General features: G+C 50.3%; 1 protein-coding gene across 1 annotated transcript in view; it reads right to left on the reverse strand.

Annotated features, from left to right (window-relative positions):
- The window catches only part of Klhl29 (kelch like family member 29), a 306,652-nt gene that overhangs the window by 51,861 nt on the left and 226,853 nt on the right, over positions 1–27,938 (reverse strand). Inside the window, exons 4-5 of the mRNA XM_032909187.1 lie at positions 9,576–9,717; positions 6,442–6,954 (exon numbers count right to left, since the gene is read on the reverse strand). Of these exons, the coding sequence (XP_032765078.1) occupies positions 6,442–6,954; positions 9,576–9,717 (655 nt within the window). The remainder of the gene's footprint in view (positions 1–6,441; positions 6,955–9,575; positions 9,718–27,938) is intronic.

Below are 27,938 nucleotides of genomic sequence, written 5' to 3' on the forward strand. Positions count from 1 at the left end.
GTTTGACTTATGGGAGGCATCACCTATGAGCTCTGCGCAGAGCTGGTGTCTCCGAACACTTATGAGTTGCTCAGTAAATACCCAGTGGAGCATCAGGGAGACAGGTGACATGTCCCTAGCTATCCCATGGTCCGAGTGTCACTGACATTTGCTTCACCAGTCATTCTGCCATTGCCTGCTCTAGCTTGCTGACCTTGAGTGATGACAGGGACTTACTTGGGTCAGGGCAGCTGGTTTCTGTATTGTGGGTCAGTGGCATTTAGGAAAGGCCTGGGAAATGTCTCCTCCTTTTGCTCCCTCAAATTCTTACAGGCATTTTGACTTCCAGTGGGTGGGGCAGGATCTCTGACTTTGAGGATGCTAGGCGTATATTAGAGGCTGGGAAGTCAGTAGGTTTTCCCAGCAGCACGAGAAAGCATGGAGCCCTCAACCTGCCTGTGCCCTGGGTGTGTGGCTGGGTCACCTCCCGCTAGGAAGATGACAGTACCTCTGTGTGGTCCGGCTGCCTTTACTGCAGCAGGCTGCTTGCCCGTTCACTCACAGGCAAATGATCCGTTAACCAAACCGTTAAGCCCTGGACAACTCTCCAATTAATAAAGAACAAAGCCCCAAGGACAGAGCCCTGGGAAAGGGCTTCACAGTGGGCTAGGGCAGGCTGTAGTCTAGTGAAGAAGAAGTATCTTGTGGGTGTGGACAAACCTGAGACACACCTGCCTCCTGTGAGAGGGTGTGTGGGCAGGATGTGGGGACCTACTGGGTAAAGTGAGGGTGAGGGGACTGGCTCCTGGGTCACAGGCAGTGAAGATAAACTGCTTTTCTTCCCTATGATTCCTTCAGACTCACGGGAGCAGCACAGGTAACCTTATTGTGAGCCTATCCTGCACAGGCACAGCGTTCAGATTTAGTGTTATCTAACCTTCTAAATCGGTCTGGCTTACAGAATTGAAAACAGAGGCAGAGTCCCATTTACTGGCACAAGTTTGCTGGGGTAGTGTGTGGAGGGATTGGGACGTTTACCCAAGCAGTTGATCTGGGCTCCTGACTACCTTCGTTGCTTCACCTGACCTTGCCTTGGCCACTTGATCTGTAGGAATCAGACAACACTAGTTGTTCAGCCTGTTGTTGCATACACGGATGTGTACCTAATCCTGCCTGTGTGTCCTTGGCTCCCTGATACCAGGAAGAAGGTTACAGGATGCTGACCCCCCCTTCCCCCATCGTTCAGAGGAACCACCTCCCCGCAAATAGAACAGTTCTTGGATTTGGGGGAAGGTGCCAGCAACAGGTTGGTTTCTTCTGGTTGTTATGGTGATGGTGGAGGATTGTAAAATGTTACAAAGGGAGAAGGCAATTTTCTGCCATTCAAAGGGGACCCCTGGGAACCAGGCCTTCAGACATCATGATGTTAACATGCTCTCCTAAGACTCTGGAAAGCAAACTGGTCTTTGATTCGTCGCATTAACCTGAACTCCTAAAAGGCCATGGGTGCTGAATGGTGGCACGGATGGGGGAGAGAGAGAGATCATGCACACTTTTATGGTGACTGTACCAGGCACTGTGCTAAAAGCTGCAAATAAAATAAGCCAATCCTCACAGTGGCTGTAAGAAGTGGCTTCTGCCATTGCTATTTTAAAGATGAGGAAGCTGGGGTAGAATTTCAGATCCCATTACGTTCTGGGGCAGGTATTGTGTACCTGGAGGTACCTGGGGATAAGAAGAAGTCTCCGTGGATAGAACTTTAGTGTGGGACAGGCATGGAGGCTGCAGAATGACTTCCCTGAGAGATTTTTTTTTTTTTTTTTTTTGCATACCAGGATGCCTGCTTTTGGGAACAAGGACAAGTCACAGAGAGGTCCATCTTTGTGCCTTCATCCATCACACGCTCCAGACAGCTCTCGATGTGGAGGACTGTTTTGAGTCGGGCTAGAATGGGATTAGGTGAGGTGCTTACCCACGCCACCCTGGAGGCTCTCAGTCTGAGGAGGGAAGCAGCACGGGCAAACGCCTGTAGGTGAACGACCCACAGCACAGGGCGTGCCTCAAACAGAGACCACGAGAACTCAGACGCACAGACTCCTAAAGGACGAAGTGCAAGGCGGGCAGGTGTCAGGGACTGAGGTGTCAGGGGTGACCATCAGACACCAGAGCAACCGGGACCTTCAGAGACATTTGAGTGGGTATGGCAGGACAATGCATTTTACAAAGACCACCCTGGCCGATTCTTGGAGCTTCTGCTCAAGGGACACATTTTGGGCCAGTAAAGGACAAGTGGTGGCAGCTCTTGAGGTTGAACCCTGGATGGACTTGGGGTGACATTTCCGGAATAGCGCAGGGAAGGTTCCTGCAGTCTGGGCAGTGTGGGGACAGACAGCTTTGTCATGCACTGCAGAGAGAACTGGGTGCTTTGGACTTGTCTGGGTGTGATGCAAGGAGGGGTGAGATATGCCTTAGTCCTAAATCTGGGAGAATAGTCACCCATCCTCTCTGGTAGAAAGCAACTCATTTCTCTCTCTCTCTCTCTCTCTCTCTCTCTCTCTCTCTCTCTCTCTCTCTCTCTCTTTTTTTTTTCGGAGCTGGGGACCAACCCAGGGCCTTGCACTTGTTAGGCAAGCGCTCTACCACTCAGCTAAATCCCCAACCCCTATGCCATCTCTCAGAAAGTGGCTCAAGCACAGAACCGTGGGCCATGTGAGCATGGTATGGCTTGCTCAGTTGCTGAACTCCCTGGACAGGACAGCTGGGCGAGATTTCAGCGAGCGAGCAGGCAAGGGATGAGGGGCAGTCACATCCACAATTCTCACCAGCCCTCCTGGACGCCAGGATTTTATAGGGCAGGGTCTCACTCTGTAGCCCAGGCTGAGCTGATGGAACTCACGATGTCACTCAGCTTGGCCTCTAACTCACAGCAGTCTTCCCGCTTCAGTCGCCCTGAATACTAGGATGACTGGCATGAACAAGAGAAGGGAACGGAGCCTCCGAGGTATTGGGAGGCTTACTCCGGTCACAACACTACTCCTCCCACCTATATCCTAAGATATATCCCGCAGAGCATATCCAAGGATGCTGTCCTTGCTGCTGCTAAAGTTGGAGTAGCTGTGGTTCACGCAGGATGCAGTTGCAAGGATGGGCAGAGCTCCGTGGTCCTGAGGCTGAGAGGCCCAACTCTGCAGATCATCATGGTCCCCACACCATACCTACAAACACTGTCTATACCAGAACGGACACGAGTCCATCTGGAGGAACACAAGGCAGCCTTTCTGAAGCTCACCTCTGGATCCAGGGGCTGGAGATTTTAGAGCCTCCAGCCTCCGTCTAAGCCACCAACATTCTCTGATGAAAGATGACAGAAATCACCTTGCCATCAGCCCACACCTCTGCTGTGACCCCCCGGTGATTGCTAGGAATGGGGTCATTGGACCCCAGTCTTTACACAGGCCTGGAGTTGGCTGAGCTTCTCCCAGAGGATCAGCCCAGAGGTCTGTCCTCATCTCACGACAAGACAAGCACACCAGGCCTTTTATAAAGACTCACATGGAACTAATTCCGTTTTCCTCCCTTATCACTTTGCACACATGAAATCTATTTTTAATTACCTTTCAATATATAATCTAAAAAAAAAATTCCACAGCTTGTTCCCACCCTCAAATTGTTCTTAGAGAAAGAAAGATTTATCTTGTAAGTTTCTTAAGAAAATCTATATGTGCTCAATGCATTTAAATAACACTCATTAAAGCAAACCGCAGGCATGCTGGCGTCTCTAGTCACAGATGAGAGACAATCACTTGACCTACTGCAAATCAAAAGGCATTTTGCACACCACCTTTCTCTTTCAATTGGTTAAGTTTTAAATTAAAGTCCCAACGCCCTTTTTGGGAAGGCGGACTAATAGAGCCTCGACTGAAAATTCCGTGCAGTCGATCGGAAGATAATTACAAGAAACAAAATGTGAAATTTTAAATCAGGACACTAATGAAGTCTAAAAATACCAGTGGCCCATCCCTCTGGCTGGCAAGCCCTGTTCTTCATGGAGGGGGATCTCTCTGCATAATTACTCAACCCCACAAGAGGCCAGGTTGTCTCACCAAACAATAGTAAGGCGAAAATCCTAGGGCTGTAATGAGCTAGATTGTGCGTGGTGGATCCTATTATAATGCTGGGCTAGGTTTCAAACAGAGACTAGGAGAAAAGGAAAATTCTTTTCTTTTTCTTCTTTCCTTTATTTATTTATTTTTAGGCGGAGTTCTGATTTGTGTTGATAACATCGTGTGGTGCCTCCTGTTCCCGCCTGGAGCCAGCTGCCTGTCATTTAGGAGTGTGAAGCCAATTGGGTTTCAGGGATGTCAAATCCCTAGGGGCAAAATTAAAAGTGACCCAAACCCAAACCTTCAAGGGGCTGTCAGGAGGATTACTACCGACTTTCCCATGGCAAGTTGCGAAGATCTGGTTTCAAAATTTGGGGTTTCTTATTTTTTACCCCCTAAACGTAGTTGTTTGACATTAGACCTGACAGGTAAATTATAGTTTCAGCACTAAAGGCTTTTAAGATTAGAAATGAAAGGAGAATTTACTTAAAAAAAAAAAAAACCACCCAGGCTTGAGGGTTGAACACTCATATGTGTGCAGTCCTTTGTCTTCTGTCACAAATACAAGGGGACCGACCTGCCAGCAAGGGCCATAAACAGACAGGAGAATTAATGTAATCTCTGGAGAAACAGCTGGTCTGGGGAACGCCAATGGAAGCAGTGTGCTGGACAGGTCACCATGGTCATTGGCTGGGGGACCCCAAAGCCTCCCAGGAGATGGGGCAGGAGGTGTTTGCGTGCCCTGCTTCCTGTTCTCCCTCAGACCCAGTCTACCCTGGGTGGATTTGTAAAAAATGGCACAGGGCTCCTCTTGTCTTTTCCACCTATAAGGCTTGGAACCACAGAGGTCAGGCCACACACTTTGGCCTCTCATAGTTGTCCTAGGATCAGTTCTGTAATGGTTTGTTGACCTGGTAGGCTCAGCAGCCTGACCTTACTAACCTGTGTTACCTCATCTCAGGGGTGAGGGTGTTGAGGGATAGCCTGTTCCCAGCAGTGTTTACAGAGATGGATCCCAGCTCAGTGTCCAGCCCTAGACCAGGGAAGTCTAGGGCCAGTTAAGCTGGTTCTCTTCAGTAAAGAACGGTTCCTTTTCTCTAGATATATGGCTTGAACTTGAAAGGCCAGAAGGACCTTTCATTAGCCTTAGCAGGCTCTCACTGTGGGGACACTGAAGCTGTTTAATGCTTCTAGCTTTGGGATAGCCTTGGACAGCTGGGACCCCACAGCCTCTTGTGTTGATAGCTCATAAAATGGAAGTGAGGGTGCATGCCTGCTTTTGTTCTTTTGTGTAGTCACTCTCTCTCTCTCTCTCTCTCTCTCTCTCTCTCTCTCTCTCTCTCTCTCTTTCTCTCTCTCTCCTCTCTCAAGAGAAGGCTTGCTAAGCCAAAATAGTTCAAAGAAATCAATTTAGTCTCTCTCTATAAAAAATAGATCTTAAACAAAGCAAGAGTTTACCAGATTTTAGATGTAATTTTCTATAATTTTGTCATTTAAAACTGGTGCTGATTTCCCAAACAAAGGCAAGCCACGGCACATGCAGGTACATGAAATCCCACAGTGAGCTAGGCATGGGGTTTGTTGCTAGAGTGCTCAGTAAGACTGGAGAATGGCTCGGAAGGACAGGGACAAATGTCTGGACAATAGTGGGCAGAGAATGGCTAACTGCAGTGTTCCTCTGCTAAGAGGCAGAGGGATCCTTGTGGTGGACTTTCAGAGATTCAGTGGAAAAGCCAAGGCTAGTTGTGTACACTCTCTAGCGCCACCTACTGGCACCTTTGAAGGAGGCATGGACACTCCAGCAGCCCACAGTGCTTGACAGAGATTGTCTTGCCTCCTCCTCCTATACCCAGAGCTGCCTAGTCCTGGCTGGGGCCTCAGAACTTCCCTTCTGCACATCAAATCCTGGCCTGTCTGGGAACGTTCCTGCATTAGGCAGGAGAATCTAAGGCAGACAGTCTCAAAGCTCCCTCCTGACCCCCCTGTCCTGCTTAGGCTGGAGTTGTGCTGAGAACTGTGTTACAGTTTTCTCCCTTCCCCAGCTTCTGGTCCCAAGGAGCCACCTCTGAGATCTGTGCAAGGGAACTCCCCTGGGACTGGGGGCTCTGGACTTTTAGGCTCCTCTTTCCTTCTTCCTTCTTCCTTCCTTCTCATTCTGCTGTTGCTTGTCTCATCTTCCTCCTTGGCTTTCTGACTGAATTCCCCAGACTAAATAGGGAGTTCCTGCCACAGTTAGATGAGGCCAATGAAAGAGCTACCACAAAATACACTCCTGACATCACTGTGTTGGCGTGACCAGGCAGGGGGGTACAGAGGTACAGACCAGGCCCACAGTGGGGTGCGTGACAGCAGAACTTACCTTTAGGGTGCCCTGGGTCGGTGAACTCATACTTCCCCACTCCAATGGTCCGAAGCATTTGTAGCCCATGGGCCGAGTCTGTTGTGGGGGGCCCATTGGTGGCAGGAACACTACTGGGGAGAGCGGCAGATGGCTGGGCTGGTGGAGGTGGAGGCAGCAGGGGCCCTGCCATGTGGCCGTTGCCCACAGCAGTGGGTCCTGGACGGGCTACCTGTCCCACGCCAGGCAAAGTGGATACCGCCAGGGGCTGAGGGCTGGCATACAGGGCCTGAGCCGGCATGTTCACCACCACACTGCTCAGTGGTTGGGAGGGCGGCTGTGGGAGTGAGTAGTGGCCTGGCATCAGCGGGAGCTGGGGTCCCACATGGGGAGGCAGTGAGGGAGTCACCCCGATGACCGGGGCCTGGACGTTCACAGCCGGACTGAAGGTGGGAGGCTGGGCCACTCCATAGGAGTGTGCGATCAGGGAAGGCTGGTTCCCGGCGGCCACCGTGGTCACCCATGGCCCTGTGCCTGTAAGGGAGATGGGAAAAAATGTTATTCTGTCAGTTACAGTCATTCAACAAACAGCAACTGTCCCAGGCGTTGGGCTGGGACCTGGAGTAACTTCAGTGGCTAATAGGCTCTTGGTAGTTTAAGAATGTGATAAAGCAAGGTACAGGGGTGCGTGCCTTTAGTCTCAGCATTCTGCAGGGAGGCTGAGCCAAGGCACAAGCAGAGCTCTATGAGTTTGAGGTCAGCCTGGTTTACATAGCAAGTTCCAGACCAACCAAGGCTGTATAGTAAGACTTTGTCCTAAAACACAAAACAAAGAATGTGTAGTGACAGATGTGGGACTAGGTGCTTTACAGGATATGAAGAAGTGACAAACGCCTATGGGGGTCCGGAGAGGGAAGAACGATCTGTTTGGGAGAAACGAGAAACAAGAAAGTAGAAGGAGCATAACCAGAGGCTTTCAAAGAGACCTCAGCTCATTTCAGCTCTTCTACCTGTGAGCTAAGAGACCTGGCAAGGAGAGCTTTGGTTCTCCCAGCCTCATTCCTCTCATCTGTTCATCTAGACTGAGAACGGAACAGAGAATACATTTGAGAGTAAACAAAGTGAAAGCAACAATGTGTCGGACATGGTAGATGCTACATTTGTGTTGCACCGCCTCCTTTGCTGGAGAATTGCCAGCGGATGGGAGTCGAAGAGGAGGCTGGCAGTGGACATTGTTAGCTGGGGTTCCAGGTGATCACAGGGAAGCTCAAAGGTGGCAAGGTATTCCCAGGTACTGGGGAAGAGGTGGATGGGGTCTGGGAAATACTGGAAGAGATTTCCACTCTAGGCTTCATTTCAACACTCACAGGGCCAACCTGTTGGAAACAGGAGGAGCCCAGTTTGGCTCTTTGGGTAATTTTAGGAGGATAAGGATGTCCAGAGACCCCTGTTAGGATGTAATGCAAGATGAAGAGGCCAGTTCAGGCAGAGCAGGGCTTCTGTCAACTTGGAGCTTCATTGACATGAGGTGACCCTGGGGGCTTGTGAGCAAGCTGAAAGATATGGACGACAGAGAAATCTAGTGCGGGTCACCTCTGACTTAATGAGGCTTTGCTTGGGGTCTCCATTGCCCAGTTAAACCTTGGTTTTCGTGATTCCTCTGAGGTTAGGGTATAGGCTGAGAATGGGGAGACTGAGGTAGGAGCCTGGGAGCCCCAGAGGCTAGAAGGAAGGGCTGGGAGTTTCCTCTCAGACACTGGATGAGGAGAAAGGACAGGAGCCCAGATGGCACAGTGATACTTGAACCATCAGGGGCACTGAGTGAGAACGAGGGGCCAGAAGGAAACTTCTCTGAGTCCTGGTTCTGGTTCCGGGTAGGTGACAAGCACACCTGTCCCATGTTAGTTTCCTCCTTTGCCACAGGAGCATAATACCAGCATGCAGGAGGCTGCAAGCCTTGTGATCACATGCAGAACAAGGCATACAATAATGTGCAAGAAATATTTATGGTTTGAGTAATGAGGAAGGGAGCCTGCAAGCCAAGAAACATTGGCAAAGCATTGCTGGCTAGATTCTAGAATAGGCTGCTGAGGGGGACCATGGCCAAGCTAAACAGGGGAGGTGAGATCACCACAAGCCAGTCTGACCAGATGCCTCAAAGCCAAGGCCTGTCACCCCAAACTCAGTGCTCCCCAGGAGTAGCTAGGAGACCTGAACACATGCATCAAATGTCAGAGCCTGGCTGTCAAGGCCCCGGACAGCTTCAAGATGCTATGCTATAAAAACGATTCACTTTTTGATGAGATGAATGACTGAAAGAGGCCGGAGCCCTATAGAGAGGCCTCTAGTCACTTACTGTAAGCCCCGACCACTGTTTTTAATCAATGACTTGTGAGCTACCAGGATGGGCTAAGGAGGACAATTTGGGACAAACTGGGAACAGAGCGCAGAAAAAGGGGAAAAGGACAGAACCCAAAACAAAACACAGCACCTGAGACTACAGTGACCCCATTTGGTAGAGATTGGAGAGATCTGTTCTTGTGTCCCCAAACCCTGAGCCCAATTATGAAGAGGTGGCTTTGTGACGATCGTGAGTCTTACTGCTGGTCGTGCTATGATATGTCTGTGGGTTGAACAGCTATGTGCAAGGGCTGTAATGACCAATGTGGAGGTCCTGAATGAAGGAAGAACACTGGCCAGGCAGTCCGTAGGCTGTTAGCACTGAGTTGTGGCTTTTCACTCTAGAGGGATGTGGAGTAGCTGTCTGGAAAGTGAAGGGACTGGAATTCACCGGCCTTAGGACTGACGAGAGTGGGGTGTTCATCTGGCAGAAGATGTGGAGCTGGGGGTGCCTCCAGGTATCTATACCAAGGTGGGGACAGGGAGCTCCGGGAGCAGTGGGAGGTCAGAGCTGTTAGCAGGAGGACCAAGATGCTGTGAAGAAATCCCAGTCCTGGGGCTAGAGCGTCCTGGTGCTCATGTAACTATGTATGAGCCAATACAATATCCCTAGGAGTGTGACTTGAGAAACTTAGGGTCCCACACAGCCCAAGCCGGACACCTGGGCTTCTGCAGACTCATGGGTCAGGGTCTCTAGAGACGAACAGAGCACCCAGCATGTAGGTGTGTGTCTCTGTCAGCTGATGGACACGCACCTGGATTGTCGCCCTCCCTCATCTGTTTGGAGGGCGGCTCATCAGTGTCCCAGGGTGTGGACTGATTGACAGGCGTCTGACCCCATCGGATGCTGGTCGTGAGTCCCTGGGACTGACTGTCCGCTTTGGAGATGCCAGGAGCCTGCGGGAAGCAGATGAGAATGGTTAAGCATAGACTGTCCTAGGACCATGTCCGGAACATGTTTCTCCAGTAATATCCTTAAAGCTTGAGCTTGTACCCAGCCCCACTAACACTGGGACCCTTGCCTCCTTACCAGGAGGGATCATGGGATACTAGGACAGAGTATCTACAGGTTTGGATCAGATGAGCTCCTGGCCGCCGGGAACTCCAAGCCAGTGTCTTACCATGTATCTCTATAGCAGTCTATCCCAGGGGACGACTGTGACTGAGAGAGCATTCTGTACTCTGGTTCAAGGGACACCTCAGCCCTCAGACGGTCAATAACCCATGATGCTACCCAAATGCATGTGCTGAGAGCATGGATTGTACCTACTTATTTTCAGTCTACCAGGACTTTTACTCGTGGCTGTGAAAATCCCTAATGAGGTGTCAAACGTTCACTCTGCAGAACACCACCATCAGGTGGCAAGCAAGGGCCACTGCACGCTCCCCAGATCCCCACGTTTGCTCTTACAAATGCTCTTGAGACCCAGGCATCTCGTGGACAAAGGGAGGGAGTTACGGAAGTTGGCTGGACAGGTCAGGTTATGCCCCCAGGTAGGAAGAACCCAGGGCTCGTCAGAGCGTGCTGTGTGAGCTCACTTTCTGACGCAGCTGTAGGGATGTACAAGAAAAGGGCCCTCGGATGAAAGCAAGCGTCAGGTGACACTGGCCTCCCAGAGCCACAGTTCCTGGGAGAACACTGGTTACTAAGAGGTATACTTTCTAGAAATTTATAATGAGAAGGCACAGTGTTCCCACTGTGATTTTGATGAGAAAAGCAGACCACACGATTAGACCCATGTGATCTGTCTATGAACCATCCTGGGGTTGAACAACATGTGTGAGCAGTGGATGACCCAAATGTTGGCGACATGTTATCCTTGGATGAGAGGATTATGGGTGACTTCTTGTCTACCCTCATATGCATTTCTCAAAATAAATGGTTCTGGGGATCCTGCTCAGGGTGTTGTGCCAGCTTTGCAAGTGTTCTGCCACTGACCCATATCCTCAGCTTTTGTTTTGTGAAGGGTTTGTACTCCAGGCTGCCCTTGAACCCATGGCCTTCCTATCTCTCACTACCAAGTGCTAGGATTGCAGTTGTGCATCACCACATCTAAATACCAACTTTTCTACGATGGCCACTATTTATAAATAACTTAACCCCCCTAAACGTATTGTAGAGGCTGGGATAGGAAACTTGGGGTGATCTCAGTGGAGTTGGCTTTGAGATGAGTCCTAGAAACTCAGTCAAGCCTGTGGTAGGTAGCATGTGAGTCGAGATGAGGGGCAGAAGTTCTCCAAGGACACTGGCAGAAGGGTCTTCAGGTGAAAGCCACACTTCCTGTAGCATCTTCTGGTGAGTGCCTGGTTCAATGATGAAGCTGGAGGCAGAACTCCCTGTGGGGCTTTTGAGCAGGATGATTCCCCAGGGTCCTAGGCCAGGTATATAACAGGGATGTGTCCACTAGGCTGGGTAGGGCTTCTGGAGTTTTTGCTGTATCACGCTTTGGCACACTGCGGGGTCTCTTGGGAGAGCAGGAGTCAGGCAGCATTGAAACCTGGGGCAATGCTGAGCCAATTACATTAGGGTGCCCTTTACCTCTGGCCTGTACTTCAAATGCTCCCCCTCATGAACAGGACGTGAACAGAGGAGGAGTTTCCCAAGAAAAAGAACAAGTCTTCAGACAAGCGTCCCGATCGGAGGCCCTACTCTTGCTTGTGGCACGGATGACAGGGTGGGAGTGGGGAGTAGTACACAAAAGGGGAATGCAGCCATATTGGGAGAGAGCCACAGTCGTGATGAACATGGGGGAGGCTTTCTCAGAGTTCTCTTAAGACGCAACTTTCAACATGTGCGCAGTCCGAAGGCAGAAGCCTTTTTCTGCAGCCCTTTTCTCTATTTCCAGGTTCAAGGATCATGGTGGTTTTTGAGAGACAGAAATTGCTCTTGAAATCAGAGTCACCTGAGCAGGAGGAAGGCTATGCTACATCCTACTGTAGAGTCTTGTTTAGAGGGCACATTTGAATGCTACCACCCCGATCCCCCCATTCTCCAGCCTCCTTGCCAGCAAGCCTGTTGGTTGACAATGTGCAAACCTTTTCTGTCAGGAGGGGGCGCTGCAGCCCCTCTCTGCTGCCCATAACCCCAGTGTTTTCCCAGGCTGGAAACAGCTTGGCTCAAGATTTCTGAATCCTCTCCCTGCACTGCTGGATCTCAGTTTTCTGGAGTTCGGGTCATCAGTTTCTGCGCTGTAAAACTTTGGGAGTTCTAATGCTTGCCCTGAAATTAGGGGAGTTTCCGAACTTGAGAAATTGAACACTTCTCCCGACAAATAAGCGTATACACTGGCTTATTTATATTTCAGTTTGTCCTTTGGCAAATGACCACTGAGCTGGGGTCTCATTTTATGTATTGGCCAGGGCAGTGGTGAGGTGGGTCATACTATTCAGACCCAGGCCTTGGTCTTAGGTGGAATGGAGAATGCCTGTGCCTAATGCAAACTCCCACACACCCCAAACAGAAGCTGGGCACTCCCAGGTATAAACAGGCTGCTCTAGAGCCATGCGGGGCGGGAGGTAGGGAACTACCTCAGCTGCAAGCCTCCTGTTTGTCTCTGTGTCTATTATGATCAGAACAAGCGTTTCTAAGAGTGAAGAAAGCCGCTCTCTGAAGTTCACTCCCCGCCCCTTTAGGAATGATAAATAAAACCACTCACATCCTTTTCTGCTCCGCGCTGGCAACGTCTTAAGCTGCAAGCAATTTGCAGTTCAGGAATTTTATTTTATTAAAGCAGTCAAGTGAATATTCCTTTCTTGATTCTGTCAACAAACAACTTAGATGCAGGAGTGAGTGCCCTTTGCTGAGTGAGAGGTTCAGGGTTTCAGGGTGAGCCATATATGGATTGACCAGTACTATGTGAGGCAGGGAGACTGACCAGGGGGCGTCTCTTCCTGTCGAGGGTTCTAGACCCCCAAATAGGAGCATGCAGATGCAGACTCCGAAGGTGTCTGGGACCCTCTGAGGGTCTGTGACTCTAGCTCTGAATTCCCCTCTCATCTGGAATCCCAAGGAGCAACCCAGGCTTTCCCAAGCTTGAATGAGCGCTTGCCTTAGAGAAGGAAAGCAGGACTGGGGTGGGGGTGTGGGTGGGGGTAGAGGGTGGGAGGCTAGGACAAGGAAGACCAGTGGTCAGGGCCTCCTTCACGTCCCACTTCCTCTTGCTGCCACTCTCTGGGACATCTGGGAAGCCACCTTTCCCTGGCCCTGGCTTCTTCTGCTCCTGTACCGGGGTGGTACTCTGCAGGAGTGGTCCACCGCCTTGCCTTCCCTTGCTTGCTCTGCATGCTGGCCCTATCTGCCCATCACTGGGCTTGAGCTGGTTTCTCTCCGGCTTCTCTTTAATGAGATGCTAATGGGATGCATCATTAACACAGCAGCTTTTTAAACCTCGGCTCTTGTAAATTTTCAAAGGTCACATTTTCACGGTGGCTGACAGCATCCTGCTTCTTTCAGAGACTGAAGAACACTAAAGACCCGGGTCCTTTATGGCTGAAACTCTGTGAGGTGGCTGCACAGGCTGAAGGCGCCTGCTGGCATCGGGCTGTCTTCCCACAGCCCCTAGCAGCTTCATGGAGCAGGAGGGCTACCCTCTTCCCGCCTGGGGAGACCAGGTACAGAGTTTCGCAGGATCCAGTGTTGCTCTCGGAATACAAAGGAAGGCAAGATGGTGGTCAAGGGAGATGACACCCAGCTGGGAGGCAGAGGTACTTGAACTCCCATGGAAGAGCTCTGCTTAAGCTGTACATTCACAAGTCCTCTGTATCCAGACATCCTGTTTTCTGCCGGTCAGTCCAACCAGAGAGAGGACTTCTCTCTACCTGCACAAAGATTTGCAGCGACCCAATGGTCAGGAAGGTTTGAATGATGATGGGGACTCAGAGTCCCCGGGGGCCTTCTCAGCCTTTGCTCGTTCTCATCTCGACTCTCTGCATGACCACAGTGCTCTGTACACTGCCCCGAGGTCCTGTTGACCCTGTCCTGCCAGGCGAACCCCATGAAGACAGATGCTCGGTATTCTGCCTGGCCCAGCGGGTGCTGTGCCTGGCATAGCTATCCATGGGCCAAAAGCAGTGACATCACTACTCATCTAAGGAATGAATGAATCTGCAGAGAGTGCTTCAAGAAGGAGCAAGGCACACGTAGGTCACGGGGCAGAGCCAAGGAGGGTCCGCTTCTCCTTGCTAGGGACCACCGACTGACTCCACAGCCATGGAGGTCACCGGGGGCTACTCAGAGGCTTGGCTAACTGAATCCACTAACAACGATCAGAAAGTATTGATCTCCACCCCCGCCCCTCCCTGAGTGCCTGGATGTGGTAGAGGTGCAGGAAGTTGAGGCTGACTCTCGCTAAGGACATGAATATATTCTGGGAAATTCCAAATGCAGTATCATCCACTCTTCCCAACGATACCCAAAGAGCCAGGAAACCCTAGAAGGCTTCCAGAATAGCTGGGCTGGCTGTGGGTCACGAAAGCTCAGCAGAATTGAGCAATTACTCTCAAGAGACGCTGGTCAGCTGGCACAGGACAGAGCCCAGTTCATCCCTCACACGCCCCACTTCTTGGGTCGTGTGGCTGATGATGGCGCCTCCGTCTTATGGACCTGCTTCCAGACTAGAACCTGCAGGCCTGGGGGCCTTGTCACTGGGTGGAACACAGAGTTAGTGTGGCTGCATCTCCTGAATGTCACTGAGCATGGGACACCCCAAGCCTGGGCGTGGAGAATCCCCTCCCTGGAAGAGCACCAGGAGCCCGAGCCCCACCCCCTCAGTTTGCTTTTGTTCTTACTCTGGTCTGTAAGTACTACTGGGGGCCCAGGTTCAGCAATGGCCAAGGTCAGGCTCCAGAGAGACTTACAATCAGTGCCAGGGGGTACCCGACTTGGTTCAGGGACTTGTATGATGACATGGGCTTGAAGAGATACTGTGGGGAGTAGAGTCACATGACGCCTCACTCCTGTTCTTGTTAATGGCAGCACCCATGCCACAGCTAAGGAAAGGTACAACAGCCAGGTATGGTGGTTTATGCTTGCCATCCCAGCACTCTGAGGTAGGAGGACTGTTGTGAGTTCGGATTATATTAAAAAAAAAAAACAAAAACAAAAACAAAAAAAACACATGTCAGCTGGAGCTACATAGCAGGACTTGTCTTGGAAACAAAACACCACAAACAAACTCCAGTCCACCCACCAGCGATCAAACTAAGAGCTAAGGATGCTACTCAGTTGGTAGAGCTCCTGCCTGGAATGCAGGGAGCCGTTAAGTTTCATCCCCCGGGGTTGGGGATTTAGCTCAGTGGTAGAGCGCTTGTCTAGCAAGCGCAAGGCCCTGGGTTCGGTCCCCAGCTCCAAAAAAAAAAAAAAAAAAAAAAAGAAAAAAGAAAAAAAAAAAAAAAAGAAAGTTTCATTCCCCGCACTGTATAGAATTGAGTGCGGAGAGCCACTCCTGCAATCCCAGACCTCAGAGAGTACAGGCAGAGAATGGGAAGGTCGACATCACTTGGCTAGCGAAATGGCTCGGAGGGTAAAAGGTACTTGTCACAAAGCTCCATGACCTGGGTTTGTTTAATTCCTGGCACCCGCATGGTAGGAAGAGAGAACTGATTCTTGCAAATTGCCTTTTGTTTTGTTTTGAAGACAGGGTTTCTCCGTGTGGCCCTGGCTATCCTAGCTTTGTAGACCAGGCTGGCCTGGAACTCAGGAATCTACCTGCCTTTGCCAGAGATAACGGAGAGTCAAAGGTACACAGGGAAAATGGCAGTCGTGCAGGACAAGGGGCCTCTTAGCCTTCAACGTGGTGATGCACGACACGATCCAAATTGAAAAGGAAAATGTAGGTCTAGAACTGCTGACAGAGCATGGGGATGTGCCATTATGCCCACTCTGAGCCTGTCTCGGTGCGTATGTTGTAGGGGCACACGTATGTGGAGGTCAGAGGGTGACCTTGGGTGCCTTCCTCAGTCATTTCCACCTCTATCAATGAGACAGCGTCACTCATTGGTTCACCTAGCCTGGCTGGTGGGCAGACCAGCCCCGGGACCCCTCAGCACCTGATTCTTCAGTGCTAGGATTACAGGAGTGTGATGTTGTACCCTCCCTGGGTGTCTAAACTCAGAGCTTCAAGTTTGACCAGCAAGCACTTGACTGACGGAGCTACCTCCCTTCCCTCCAGCTCTTTGTGTTAGGAACACTGACAGCTTCTGCTCTGTAGGCCAGACCCTGGGTCAATGAGTGCTACCTGGTGGCTGGAATCAACATAGGTACTGAAGAATGGTCCCAACCAGTCCTCCTGCAGCCACACACACACACACACAACTTGTGAGATATTAGAAAATACAGTTAAGCTGCTAACAACAACAAACGGAAGAAAGAAAGAAAGAAAGAAAGAAAGAAAGGAAGAAAGAAAGGAAGAAAAACAAAACCCTGAGCTTTACTGTGTATATTGTAAAAGAAGTCACTTGTGTGTTGCTCTTGGCAAATGCATCCTGTGTTATCAGCGTCCTCCAGCATTTCACAGAGGACTCAGGGCAGCATAAACACAGAAGGGGACTGTTACCCTGTAACTTCAGAAACAAGTACATGCAGCCTTCCTTGGAGCTGCCCCAGATGGGTGGTGGGAGTAAAGAGGCCTCCGATGAAAAGCAGAGAAGTCACAGGGAAGAAAATGCCAGCACTGAACCCCGAACTTGCAGCACTCTGACCTTGATCTACAACCTGTTCTCACCTCAGGACTCCCTGAAGTAACCACCCAATCCGGAAAAGACTGGTTTGGTGGGCCCATTCCTGGAGCTTCTAGCTCTAGATGACTGTAGGTGGCGATAATCTTCAACTGGCTTGGGCTCCATTGTGGGTAGAGGAGTGTTTTTCTGACTACCCAACATATTTTAAGCACTCTTCCTCTGAAAACCTTGCTTGGTAGCTTCCCTAATGGTCAGGGCAGAATAATTTGTCCTGCCTTGCTAATAAGAATATGGTCTGGAAGTCTGAGCTACCTGGGAGGCTCGCACAGCCCCCGGGAGTCCTCACATTGCAAAGAGGTGGCAGAGATCCACGGATTTGGAAGCTCATGAGTTTGGGTGTAGCAAAAGCTGTCATTCCATTTTTCTTTTTATACCTGGAGGTTATCACTCCCATGGCTTCAGGACCTGGTGCCTGTAGGTGGCAGAGTGGGTAGGGTTCAGGCACCTCTGACCACCAGCCCTTGGGTTGCTCTGGGGAATCAGTCACAGGACAGCAGCTGTCAGCTCCGTGGCTGAGCATGGATGGGACGGCCTTTCTTTGCAACTGGCTCACCTTCCTCTTCTTCTAGCATCCCTCTCCTTGCAAGACGTGTAGGGCTTTCCTGAGGCCCAGGTCCACTGTGGGAAGTGTGGGGATGGAAGACAGAGTATGCCTACTTCCCATATTGTTAGCAAAATCACATACACAGTGGTGAGACCTCAAGAAGGCAAACCTTAGTTAAAGGAATGGTGCTACTGTGGAGGCCATGTATGGGCGTGAGATCCTGTGGTGCTTGTGTGCTTTTAGGTCAAGCCCATGAATATGTTTCTAGACTGTTAGGCCTTTTCATTCCAGAGTGCAGTGGTACAACTGTCCAGCTGCTGCCCCTGCAGCCATCTCCAACGTGAAGCATAGGAGGTGCATCTGGGAGGTTTCCTAGAAATGGACTATAGTCCTAGTTCTGATTCTGTAGCTCTGGAGCAAGGGGGTCACCAAAATGTGCTACTTGAAATAAGACTACAATGTTGCTGATTTAGCCCGACCCTGGGGAACAATGGTCATCTTTGTCCCTGTGTCCCTAGGCCTGTGCCCCCGAGTCTGGGGTTCTAGTGGCTACAACTGCTTGTTGGATCCTAACTGGCATGGTGGAGTGAGGGACCTTACTTACGTGGTTCATGAGAGCCAACTTCTTGGGGAGACGACTGTCTAGGACTTCTACTTTGGGCCTAGGTTTTCAGGGGTTAGAGAATCAGTTCTTAACCTGTGGGTCACGATCCCTTTGTGGGGGGTTGAATGACCCTTTCACAGGGGTCGTCTAAGACCATCGGGAAACACAGATATTTACAGAATGACTCATAACAGTAGCAAAGTTATGATTATGAAGTGGCAACGAAATAATGCTATGGTGGGGGCCGTCACATCATGAGGAACGGTACTAAAGGGTCACAGTATTAGGAAGGTCGAGAACCAGTGGGTTAGAGGCTGTGTTGACCAGCAAAGCTGTGAGAGGAGCTAAGTGGCTAAGAGTGTCTCAGTTCTTATTTCTGATGGCTATTGAGCTACAAACAAGAAAAGCACAGTGAAGGTCCCACTTGGTGCCAAGGTGGGGGATCTCCTGTGACTCCCTTACTCTCTCTAACCCGGGTGGCCTCTCCCGACCCCAGGCCTGCACCCCTGGCCTCCCCTTCTGAGCCCCACCAGAATACACCGCGAAGTCTGATGAAATTTCTAATAATACTAACCAATGATGTGTTAAATTGAGACACTTCTGGCTTGGCCGCCGGAAACCCGCACGACGGTTTAAAGGACCAGCGCTTACCTTTCTCTATCAATTTGCTGCTAAATTACTGCTTTCAGAGAAACTTATAGAAAAGTAATTCTTTATTTAAATTTTAATTTCCATCTTGTCATTTTAAATATATATTCAGATTCCAATCATATTACAGAACGCGATGATGTCTCTGGCGGGTAAATGACCCCGCTAGGAACCCCTGGGTGGGTACGGAGGAGGTGAAGGAGTGGGCGGTGGGGAGGGGCTTAGCAAGGAGGGAGAGACCTCAGAGACAGGCTCAGCTGGGGTAGAAGACAGAACTTCAGAGGCCTATCCTGGTTGGGACCCTGCTCTGTGACCCCCTGACTTCGTGTAAATGCCTGGGATTACCGGCCATTTCTATGCTTGTACCACGTGTGGGGCTGCTGGGCCTGACTCCTCCCTAACAGATTGTATCTAGCCACCTCCCACTTGCCAATGGTGGGCATAGCTCATTTCTCTCCAGGAAGAGTTCTGCAGTCTTCCTACCACCTTACCGCTGAAAGTCACAGGGTCCAGAAAAGCTCGGTAACATTTAGAGAGTGTGACACTTTGGACTCTAACCCATGACGACTCTACTTGTCTTGATCTGTCTTGCCTTGCTGTAAACAAACCATTCGAGGGCCAGTCACACAGCTTGGTGGCTGAGGGCACGCGCCTGCTGACCTGAGTTGTACGTGGAGGATCCAAATGGTGGAAGGACAGTTCTGGCTTCTCAAAGTTGTCCTCTTGACTTCCACCCGAGTGCTTTAGAATGCTTCCTCACCGAATGAATGAATGAATGAATGAATGAATAGCCTCTTTTTTTTTTTTTTTAAAGAAAACTACTACCCAATAAGGGGTACACATTATAATAAAAGGAAGTAAACAAACAGTTCCTATTCCATAGGTGCCTGCAATCTGCTAAGTTCTGGAGATGTCCCCGTGGTACGAAGGGATTACAAAGGCAGGGTATATGCAGGAAATGTCATACGGCTGAACAAGAACCTAGAGCCTGGGCCAGACCAGGCTCACCATTCTGATATCAGACCACTCCATAGGGGACTAACGTGTTAGCACCGAGCCTGACCTACTTCCATCTTGAAGGTAGAATTCCTATGACCCAATTATTTTCTACTGGGTCCCAGAGTCTGTAGAAGACCTCTACAACATTTTGGGATACTCGGAATACAGCAGGGCCACCCCTTTGAGGTTAAATTCCTCATCAGTGGGCTTAGCCGTGTAGAGTATGCAGCCATACACACCACACTGTTGGGTAACGCTTTGAGCCCTTCCTAGGCACCTGCAGGATGATAGTCTACCTTTTCTCCACTGTATCCATCAACCATGCCTTCTCCTCGGACCACTGTATATACTAGTGCCAGGAGACCAGGCCCATTGGTTTCCATCATTCTCTCCTCCTCTCTCAAACCGTAGGCCCCTCCCCCTCCCCCAACATCCCCCTTAGCCTCTGCCAGTGCAATATGGGTCTCCCTGGATGGGATCGGGTTCCTCCATCTCAGATCGGGGCCACACATCTGGACACATCTGCCTCCTTACAGCACATCCTTTCTACTCATACCTCCTCATTCTCCCCCTCCTTCTTTCCAGCTTCTTCCATTTGGCATCTCAACATTAGGCTGAGCAAGGTATCTGGCCCTTACTTCTTGAATCTCATCTTCCATGGGCCTCCTGCCCCTTCCTAGACTAATGTTATTTACCCAGCCCAGGGCTAGAAACAGATGATATTTCTCTCTGCTTTGGTGAACTTCCCTGTCCTCAGGACAAACATCCCCCCTGCCCCCACTGTCCATCCCTGTAGTATTCATTGCCTGTCCTTCTCCTCTGAGCCCCAACATCGGCTTCTTTTTTCTTCTTGAAATTCTCTTCCCCTCTCTGTCTTCCACATTTTTCTTCACTTAAAACTTCACCCACGTCCCTTCTTTGTGCAGTTACTTGTTTCTTCTGCCCTCAGTTCCTGACCTCGGGTCATGCTCAGTGCCTACACTAGCCCCTGGCCCGCCCCCTCTCACGCAGGTCCTGTTTGGACCCCTTCTTCTTTAATAGTTCTTCCCCTAATAGGAAACACTTGTGAGGTGGTCCTTTGTCTATTCCTGAGCCTGGCTGTCTATAGTACTCAGGGAGTATATTTGCTCTTCCTCTCCCAGCATCAAAGTCTAGTCCTTGGAGATGTATATGCTCAGAGTTCAGCAGAGACAGCCTCCTTTGTGGACGCGAAGCAGCCGTGCACGGGTTGGCTTTTGCACCCACTGTCTTGCACATGCCCTGTCCACATCTCCCTGGGCCCCTTGCACTAAACCCCCTTCCACGGTGGGTCTCGTGGACAAAAGAAATGATAAATCTGGCAGAACCTTACAACTCCGTGCTTTCAACTTTCCTCTAACAACTTTCAACCGAAAACTTCTTAGCCCTATTTCCAAGTAACTTTTCATCCATTACAAAACCCACAAAATTTTCAAAGGGGCTTTGAAATAAGATCACCTAGGAAAAAAAAAAAAACCTATCACAAATGAAAGTCTTTGAAAAGAAAGAGCCCTTTCCTGTGCTTCAGCTCCGCTCTGATACTATTCCCTTTCATTTCACGGAAGGTGTAGGGCAGGCCTGGCCCTCCGTGGATACCTGTGATGTGAGGGAGCCGGTGGCCCAGACGGACACACAGCTGAGGGGGAGAGAGGGGCAGCTGCTGCAGAGCTGCCTTGGGCCTTTCATCCCCCTATTCAATCAGCCCTCACAGCGCCCCCAACGGATGCTCCTTGTAACCTGCCTGCCTTGCTCTGCGGGTTCCCGTTCACCTGGGCATTGGCTGGTTGCTTCTCTAACACACACTGGAGACCGCCTTCATTCTCATCATCACAGTGGGCGGGCAGGGAGGCGGCCAGAACAGCCCCTCCTCTGGCCTTTGATGGGACATTTCCCAAATGCCAACCCTGCAGGCAGTAAACAGGGGGACCACTTCTTGCCCTCCCTGGGGTCAGCTTCTGATGCACAGCCACATACCTCTGACAATACTCACTTCCAAGAGGAAAGCCTTTGCTAAGTTCAGATTTAATATTGTGGCAAATTTGGCGAAGGACAGTCCTGGGCAATTGTGCCAAACCTGGCTCTGGAGAGGCTCACAGGTTCCCTGACTAGATCACCTGATAATCTGGCCTGGTCCTCCATGTGTTTAATATGAGTTCGGAACCAGGCTTCTGGGCCTCCGAGCCACCGCGGGGAGACACGAGAATGGTTCAGCTATGGTCTGGCCTGTTGCCCTCTAAGGCCTTCCAGTCCCTTCCCAGAGAACATTCTACAATCAGTGAAGCCCCTCCTATTTGCATGGTCCAATCTACCATGAAGGGCCCCTAAACTGAGTTCCAGCCCCTTCTTATAGAACCTACTAACACATCTACTGACTTAAAAAGCCACTCCCATTCTTCTAGTTATAGTTGCAACAGATTATTATGATCATTCTCCTTAAAATTACAAATATTTGCTTGGCAGAGAGAACTAACACCGCTTCTCAACCTCTCTCCAAGAAAGCGCATTGTTGACTGAGTGCAGGACTCAATGCCGGGCGACACAATCCTGACATAGACGTCTTCAGCCACCTCATTAGAGGCCTAACAAGAGACAGGACTGTGACAGAGTCACAGCGAGGGTCACACAGGACAAAGAAACAAACAATACAGCACGGATATCCTTGTGAGGTGGCCCCTCAGACAGGGAGCACAGCAGAAGGAGTAGAGAGAGTCTTATCTGAGGGACTTCGAGACTCAGCACCCAAGCTTACAATGGGCCACAGCATGGGGCTTCAAATTCAGTGGGATTCCCAATGTGGACATTCCAGAAGTATGTGCTGTGGACTCGGTTGACATTTGCCTGGTCCCTGGCGTTCTTTTGCCTGCAGTTTCTGTAATGACTAACATGTGGCGAGGCATGTTCTGGAGGTGACCTGCCTCCTCCCTTTGCCTCAGTCCAGCTCAGCTCTCTGGGTTCAAAATGGAAGCAGTTGAAAGCTGCTATTATTAATCTGTTATTCATCTATAAGGGAAATCTCTCTCTCAGCATTGATGCATCTCTTTAAGCTATGGTTATCTTGCTGGGTAGATTGAGTCCATCCATGCTCAGGATATGTCTGAGTCTGTCCCAGCCCCAGGGCTATGATTGACTTTGGTAAAGGCTTAAGAGGTCATGGAAAGGGCAAGAAGTACAGGGCAACAGCAATTGTGCCCTGGTGTAGACAGAAAGACTTCCTTTCCTCAGGATTGACACTAAAATGTGGGGTGAGTAAACAGCCATGGGTAATCCTCTTTCATTTAACGCCTACCCACCTACCCATCCAGCCAGTATTCCACCCATCCAGCCACCCAGCCAGTTATCCACCAATCCACCTACCTATTTACTCATCCACATACCCATCTACTAATCAACCCACTTATTATACTCCTCCATTCATCCATCCACTCATCCATCCATCCATCTACCTATCCACCCACACATCTATCATCCACCCATCCACCATTCACTCACCCACACACACAGCCATCATTTACCCATCCACCTGCCCACCTACCCATCTATCATCCATCCATCCACCCATCCACCATCTACCCATCCATCCATCCATCCCCACCCACCCACCCATGCCCGTCCACCTCCCACCCACCCATCATCCACCCATCCACCCATCCATCCACCATCCATCCATCCATCCATCCACCCATCCATCCACCATCCATCCATCCACCCATCCATCCATCCATCCATCCACCCATCCACCATCTACCCATCCACCTGACCACCCACCTATCATCCATCCACCCATCCATCCACCCATCCATCCATCCATCCATCCATCCCTCCATCCCTCCATCCACCCATCCATCCACTTTGTGCTTATTCTACATAAGAAACTAACCTATGCTGGAGACACAGTCTTGAGTAATCTCTGGCCTCAGAGAGTACAATCCAATCACAGTCCTAACGGCCCTATCAATTGGACCTGTAAATAGGGTAGCTTTCCAGCTCTCAAGGCCTGAGAGTTCTTTAAGGTTAAGATCCTATTGTCCCTCTATGTTCCTCACCGTCTTACTCAAGATACCATAACATAACGGTATATTACATACCTAGTAGGTAACTGTGTAGTTTAAACAGCAAACAACCCCCCTTGTCCCCCCAACTGTTCTAGAGGCTGGCCTACCTGAAATCAGGATGTCACCATGGTCTGTTTGGATGAAATTCCTCTTCTTGGCTTACAGACATCCTGTCTGCCTGTGTGCTGATATGAAGGGAGACAGAGAATTCTAGCCCCTACTTCTCGTCATAGGAGAATAAGGGTGTTACACTTGGAGGGCTTCACCCCTATGACCTCATCTAAACTGTAATATCTCCTGAAGTCCTGGACTCAAAAAAAAGCATCACAATGAGGGCAAAGGTTTCAGCTTATGGATTTTGGGGGATAGAATTGAGTCCACAGCACCCGCAGAGCATGCACGCAGTGGGTGTTCAGAAACACGGTGTCTATCAATCTATCTGTTGTTTTCCTGGTTCCGCTTTGCCCACCAGACCCTTGGGGGTATGTTTAATGGGGAGAGTTACCCTCAGACCTGACTAGCATGTCAATCAGCACCCCCACCAGCCAGAGCTCTAGTTTTTACATGGCTTCCCCCTTAGCTCCCCCCACCCCCGCAACAACATAATCTCCATGATCTCTAGTCTTTCCCGCATGCTGTTGAAAGGGTTGTTGTATTTATCTCTGTAGAATCCGCCGTGCCCCTGTGCAATTTTCCATTGTCATGGTTCATTTTAATTTCCTCTAAGGCTGTTGGCCACTCTCGTGTTCAGAAATAGCTTGTTCCACTTAATAAAAGTGCTTAAATATGCAGACACGAGAAGTTTCCTCTGCTTGTGCCTAAACACTACTCTACATGAAATGAGTTCCACATCTCGTCTTGTGCTGTAGGGCTGGGAGCTCAGATCCTGTGGCTCCCTGGAAAGAAACTCTGAAGGAAAGGTTCAAGGGCACAGCCAGGATCCACGAATGTCTTGGTGAGAACTTCCCCAGCCTGGCTCACGGCATCATGGGTCTTGTGAGTCAAGCCCTGCTCCTGTTGCCCTCACAGTGCCCAGAGCTCCCTATGCCAGCGTAACCTCTCTGAGTCCCTGCTTCCCTCCTTCCTCTCTGTAATAGACCGGATCTGAAACGTCTCCCCTAAACCCAGGGGTTAAAAGCTTGGATACCCAGTGGGGACCTAGTGAGGGGTTTTAGGTAGTTACAGAGATGTGGTTTCTTTGAGTTTTGTTCCTGGCTGACAGAGGGTGAGTTGGGCTTGCCTCATCCTCGGCTCCTATCGTGATGTACTGTGCAACGTCCAAGGCAACAGGACAGCTGACCGTGAATGGAAACTTTGAAAATTGTGAGCCAAGATAACCTTTTCTGCTTTGTAAGTTTATGGCTCTCAGGAAAGCTGGTAACATGATCTATAAAATGGTCACGAGAATTTTGTCCCTGAAAAACGTATTTCAGTGGAAAGTGGATACTCCCTACTACCAGGGGCAAGGGAGAGGAGGTGTTGTTATTGTTGCTGTTGTTGTTGTTGGAAGATGCCAGCAAGTGCAGCAGTCATTGCTATGTGGGGACCCAAGAAGCATGTAAATGTTACGAAAAGGAAGACACTTCAAGCACTGGTCTTCGTTCTGGATCAATTTTCTCTGGGTTGCTGTGGCCCGAGAATCCTCCCCAGCCTGTGGGGAGGAAGGATAATGGAGTGGAAATCAGATTGCATGTACATTCAGAATCTCTGGGAGGCCAAGCGTTTGGGCTACCACATCACAGCCAGGGCATGGTGGCCTCTGTGGCTAAGCTAAATTACATGGAAAATAAAGGCCATGTATTGATCTTGGTGACCCAGTGACCGGAAGCAACATAGCAAGGTCACGTTCCTTTTGTTTAAATACCAAAATTAGGAGAGCGAGAGTCCAGGTGACATGGAGATACTGGCATGGAAGTGGGGTGAGTGGCCCTATCAGTGTATTTTTGTGAGCCTTGGGAAACCAGCTCCAGTCCTGTTTTGCTCCATGTTTGGTCCTCCTGGGCAGGAAGGGCCAGAAAGCGCTGGCCTAAGAACCTTGGTCCTTAGTGTCCCAGAGGTGCCCAGTGTAGGCAGTCACTATCAGGGCCTAGCACTTGGGGTCACATGGCTTCTTACTAGAAGTTGGGGATCACCTCAGTGTTATTGCCTCTGGAAACTGGGGTTTAAATGTTTAAAATAAGTCCAGTCTCCTTACTCATCTTCATCCTGCTTTGGTGCTGGCACTGAAATGCCCTCCTATTATAACTCTTGGAGAGTTAACCTATAAATCTACTGATGGCTATAGATACGTTACAGAGATGCAGGCTGAGACCGCTGGCCCAGCCAGCCAGCAGCCACTGCATCTGAAAGCCACAGCTCTAGAATGACAAATACCTAGGGGACACACACACCATACACACACACACACACACACACACACACACACACACACTCACACACACGTGCACATACACACACACCATACACACTCACACAAGACACACACACAGACACACACAAAGACACAGACACAGATACACACAGAGACACAGACACACTCACACGCATACACACACTCACACACAGACACACAGAGACACACACATGCACACACACACACATGCACATGCACACGTACATGTACACACACATACAGAACTCTCTAGGAGCCTGTGGCCTCACAGGGCAGGAGCAGACACTTGGTCTGCCCCCAGAAACTTTCCTTCTTCAAAAGCTCCACAGATTCCCCCATGGCCGCTTTGAGTTTCCCTCCCCGATACTTTTTCCTAAATCAGCTTCCAATCTGACTCATTTCAGTTTTAAAACAAGAAAACATCAACAAACACTATGCAGGGAAACAGATGGTAACAATTACAGGAGGGGGAACACAGACTTGCTCCCTCTACCAGGGGCATGGGAACATATTTTCCCCCAGACAGCGGTTGCCTTTCCAGCTACTCCTGTGTAAACGTGGATAGGCAGCTCTCGGGGGCCACCTGTTTCCAGGGTCCGGCCAGCACTACAGGAGTCACAAGGGTTATAGGGCACCTTGAAGCAAGTCCATTGGAAGCTTGGACCTGGTGTTTGTCCATGGAGGGAAGAAAACCTGTTCCTGAACATTCTAGGCCATCATAAATAAATCCGGCACCCCATCTCCAATGGCCGAGAACAGGGGTGCTGGCGCCACCATCTGCCAGCCCTTTCCACCTCCTCATGACACCATGTCACGTACCAGGCCATGAGCTCCCAAGGGAATGGCTTATTCTCTTAGTCTGGAGTGAGGCTGCTGGTCCAAGCCCAGGGGCTGTTGCCATTTATGAGTGGGAAGGACTGGGGTGAACTGCTGCCGGGTGCCGTCCTTGCCTCACCCCTAAGATGCTCTATTTCAAGTCCCCACCTCACGTGACTGTGAATTAATGTGTGCAGAAGAACCAACAGCACACCCAGAGCATAGTGGGTGCTGTGTGCTGAAATCTCCGATGGCAGCTACTCCCTGTGCAGATGGCCAGCTTCATGTCTGGTGCTCAGTAAACAGGCCCAGAAGCTTGCCAAGCGGAGGGCTGAGGAGGCAGCCTCCAGCTGGTCATGAAGGCAGGGGCAACACGCGCTGACCAAAGCTGAGAAGGTAGGTCCTGGTGTTGGAGTTGGGGGCTGGAGGGTTGGGTCTGAGGACAGGTGGCCAGTGTCCAGAGTCCCGAGTTAGAGTTTACCACACTCCATCCTATTCCATTTGCCAAGTGTCCGTCCTTTATGGTCAAGTCAGACGAAGGCTTTGCTCTCCAGAATGTCAAAAGGGCAGGGAATGAGCCAAGAAAACCAATGGGATCCAAGGAGTGCTATGATTGGTCCCTGTCTGGCAGGTGTCGAGTGGGTTGTTGTTAGGAATAAGGGCATGGGGTTGGGATTTAGCTCAGTGGTAGAGTGCTTGCCTAGCAAGCGCAAGGCCCTGGGTTCGGGTCCCCAGCTCTGAAAAAAAAAAAAAAAGAAAAAAAAAAAAAAAAAAAAAAAAAAGGAATAAGGGCATGGACGCAAGAGATGGAGACGGCATTGCCCCTCAGGGTAAGGACGCACAGTGCTTTCTTGGGGGATCCCAAAAGCAAAGCACAATGACCAGGAGGCTTTTCCCATTCTTCCATTACGTAACTGCTCAGGCAAAGGCGCAATGGCTGAGTCTGTTTCCTCATAGTCACACTGAGAATCCCAGCCAATTACCACTCAACCTGGTGAGACTCTGAAGGCTGTGTCCATCAATCCCTAGGGCGGCTCAGAACTCACTGCACGCTGCTGCTGTCCACCTACCTGCCTTTTGGACCAGATTCTTCTGAACGTCACTGTGCTCCTTGACATAGTCTCACACGACCCTCCCTCAGGTGGCAGAAACGGCCCCGAACATGCCCGTGACCACAGATGTTTGCCCATGTTCACACACAAGTCTCCCCATGCACCTCAGCCCGTGACATCTGGTTCTGGCTTTCACCCTTGGCAGGCTCCTAGCCTCGGGGATGCTGTGGCTGCCCCAGGGGAGTATCATGACAGG

This window comes from Rattus rattus, chromosome 7 (genome assembly GCF_011064425.1).
Source record: "Rattus rattus isolate New Zealand chromosome 7, Rrattus_CSIRO_v1, whole genome shotgun sequence".
Lineage (NCBI taxonomy): Eukaryota > Metazoa > Chordata > Mammalia > Rodentia > Muridae > Rattus > Rattus rattus.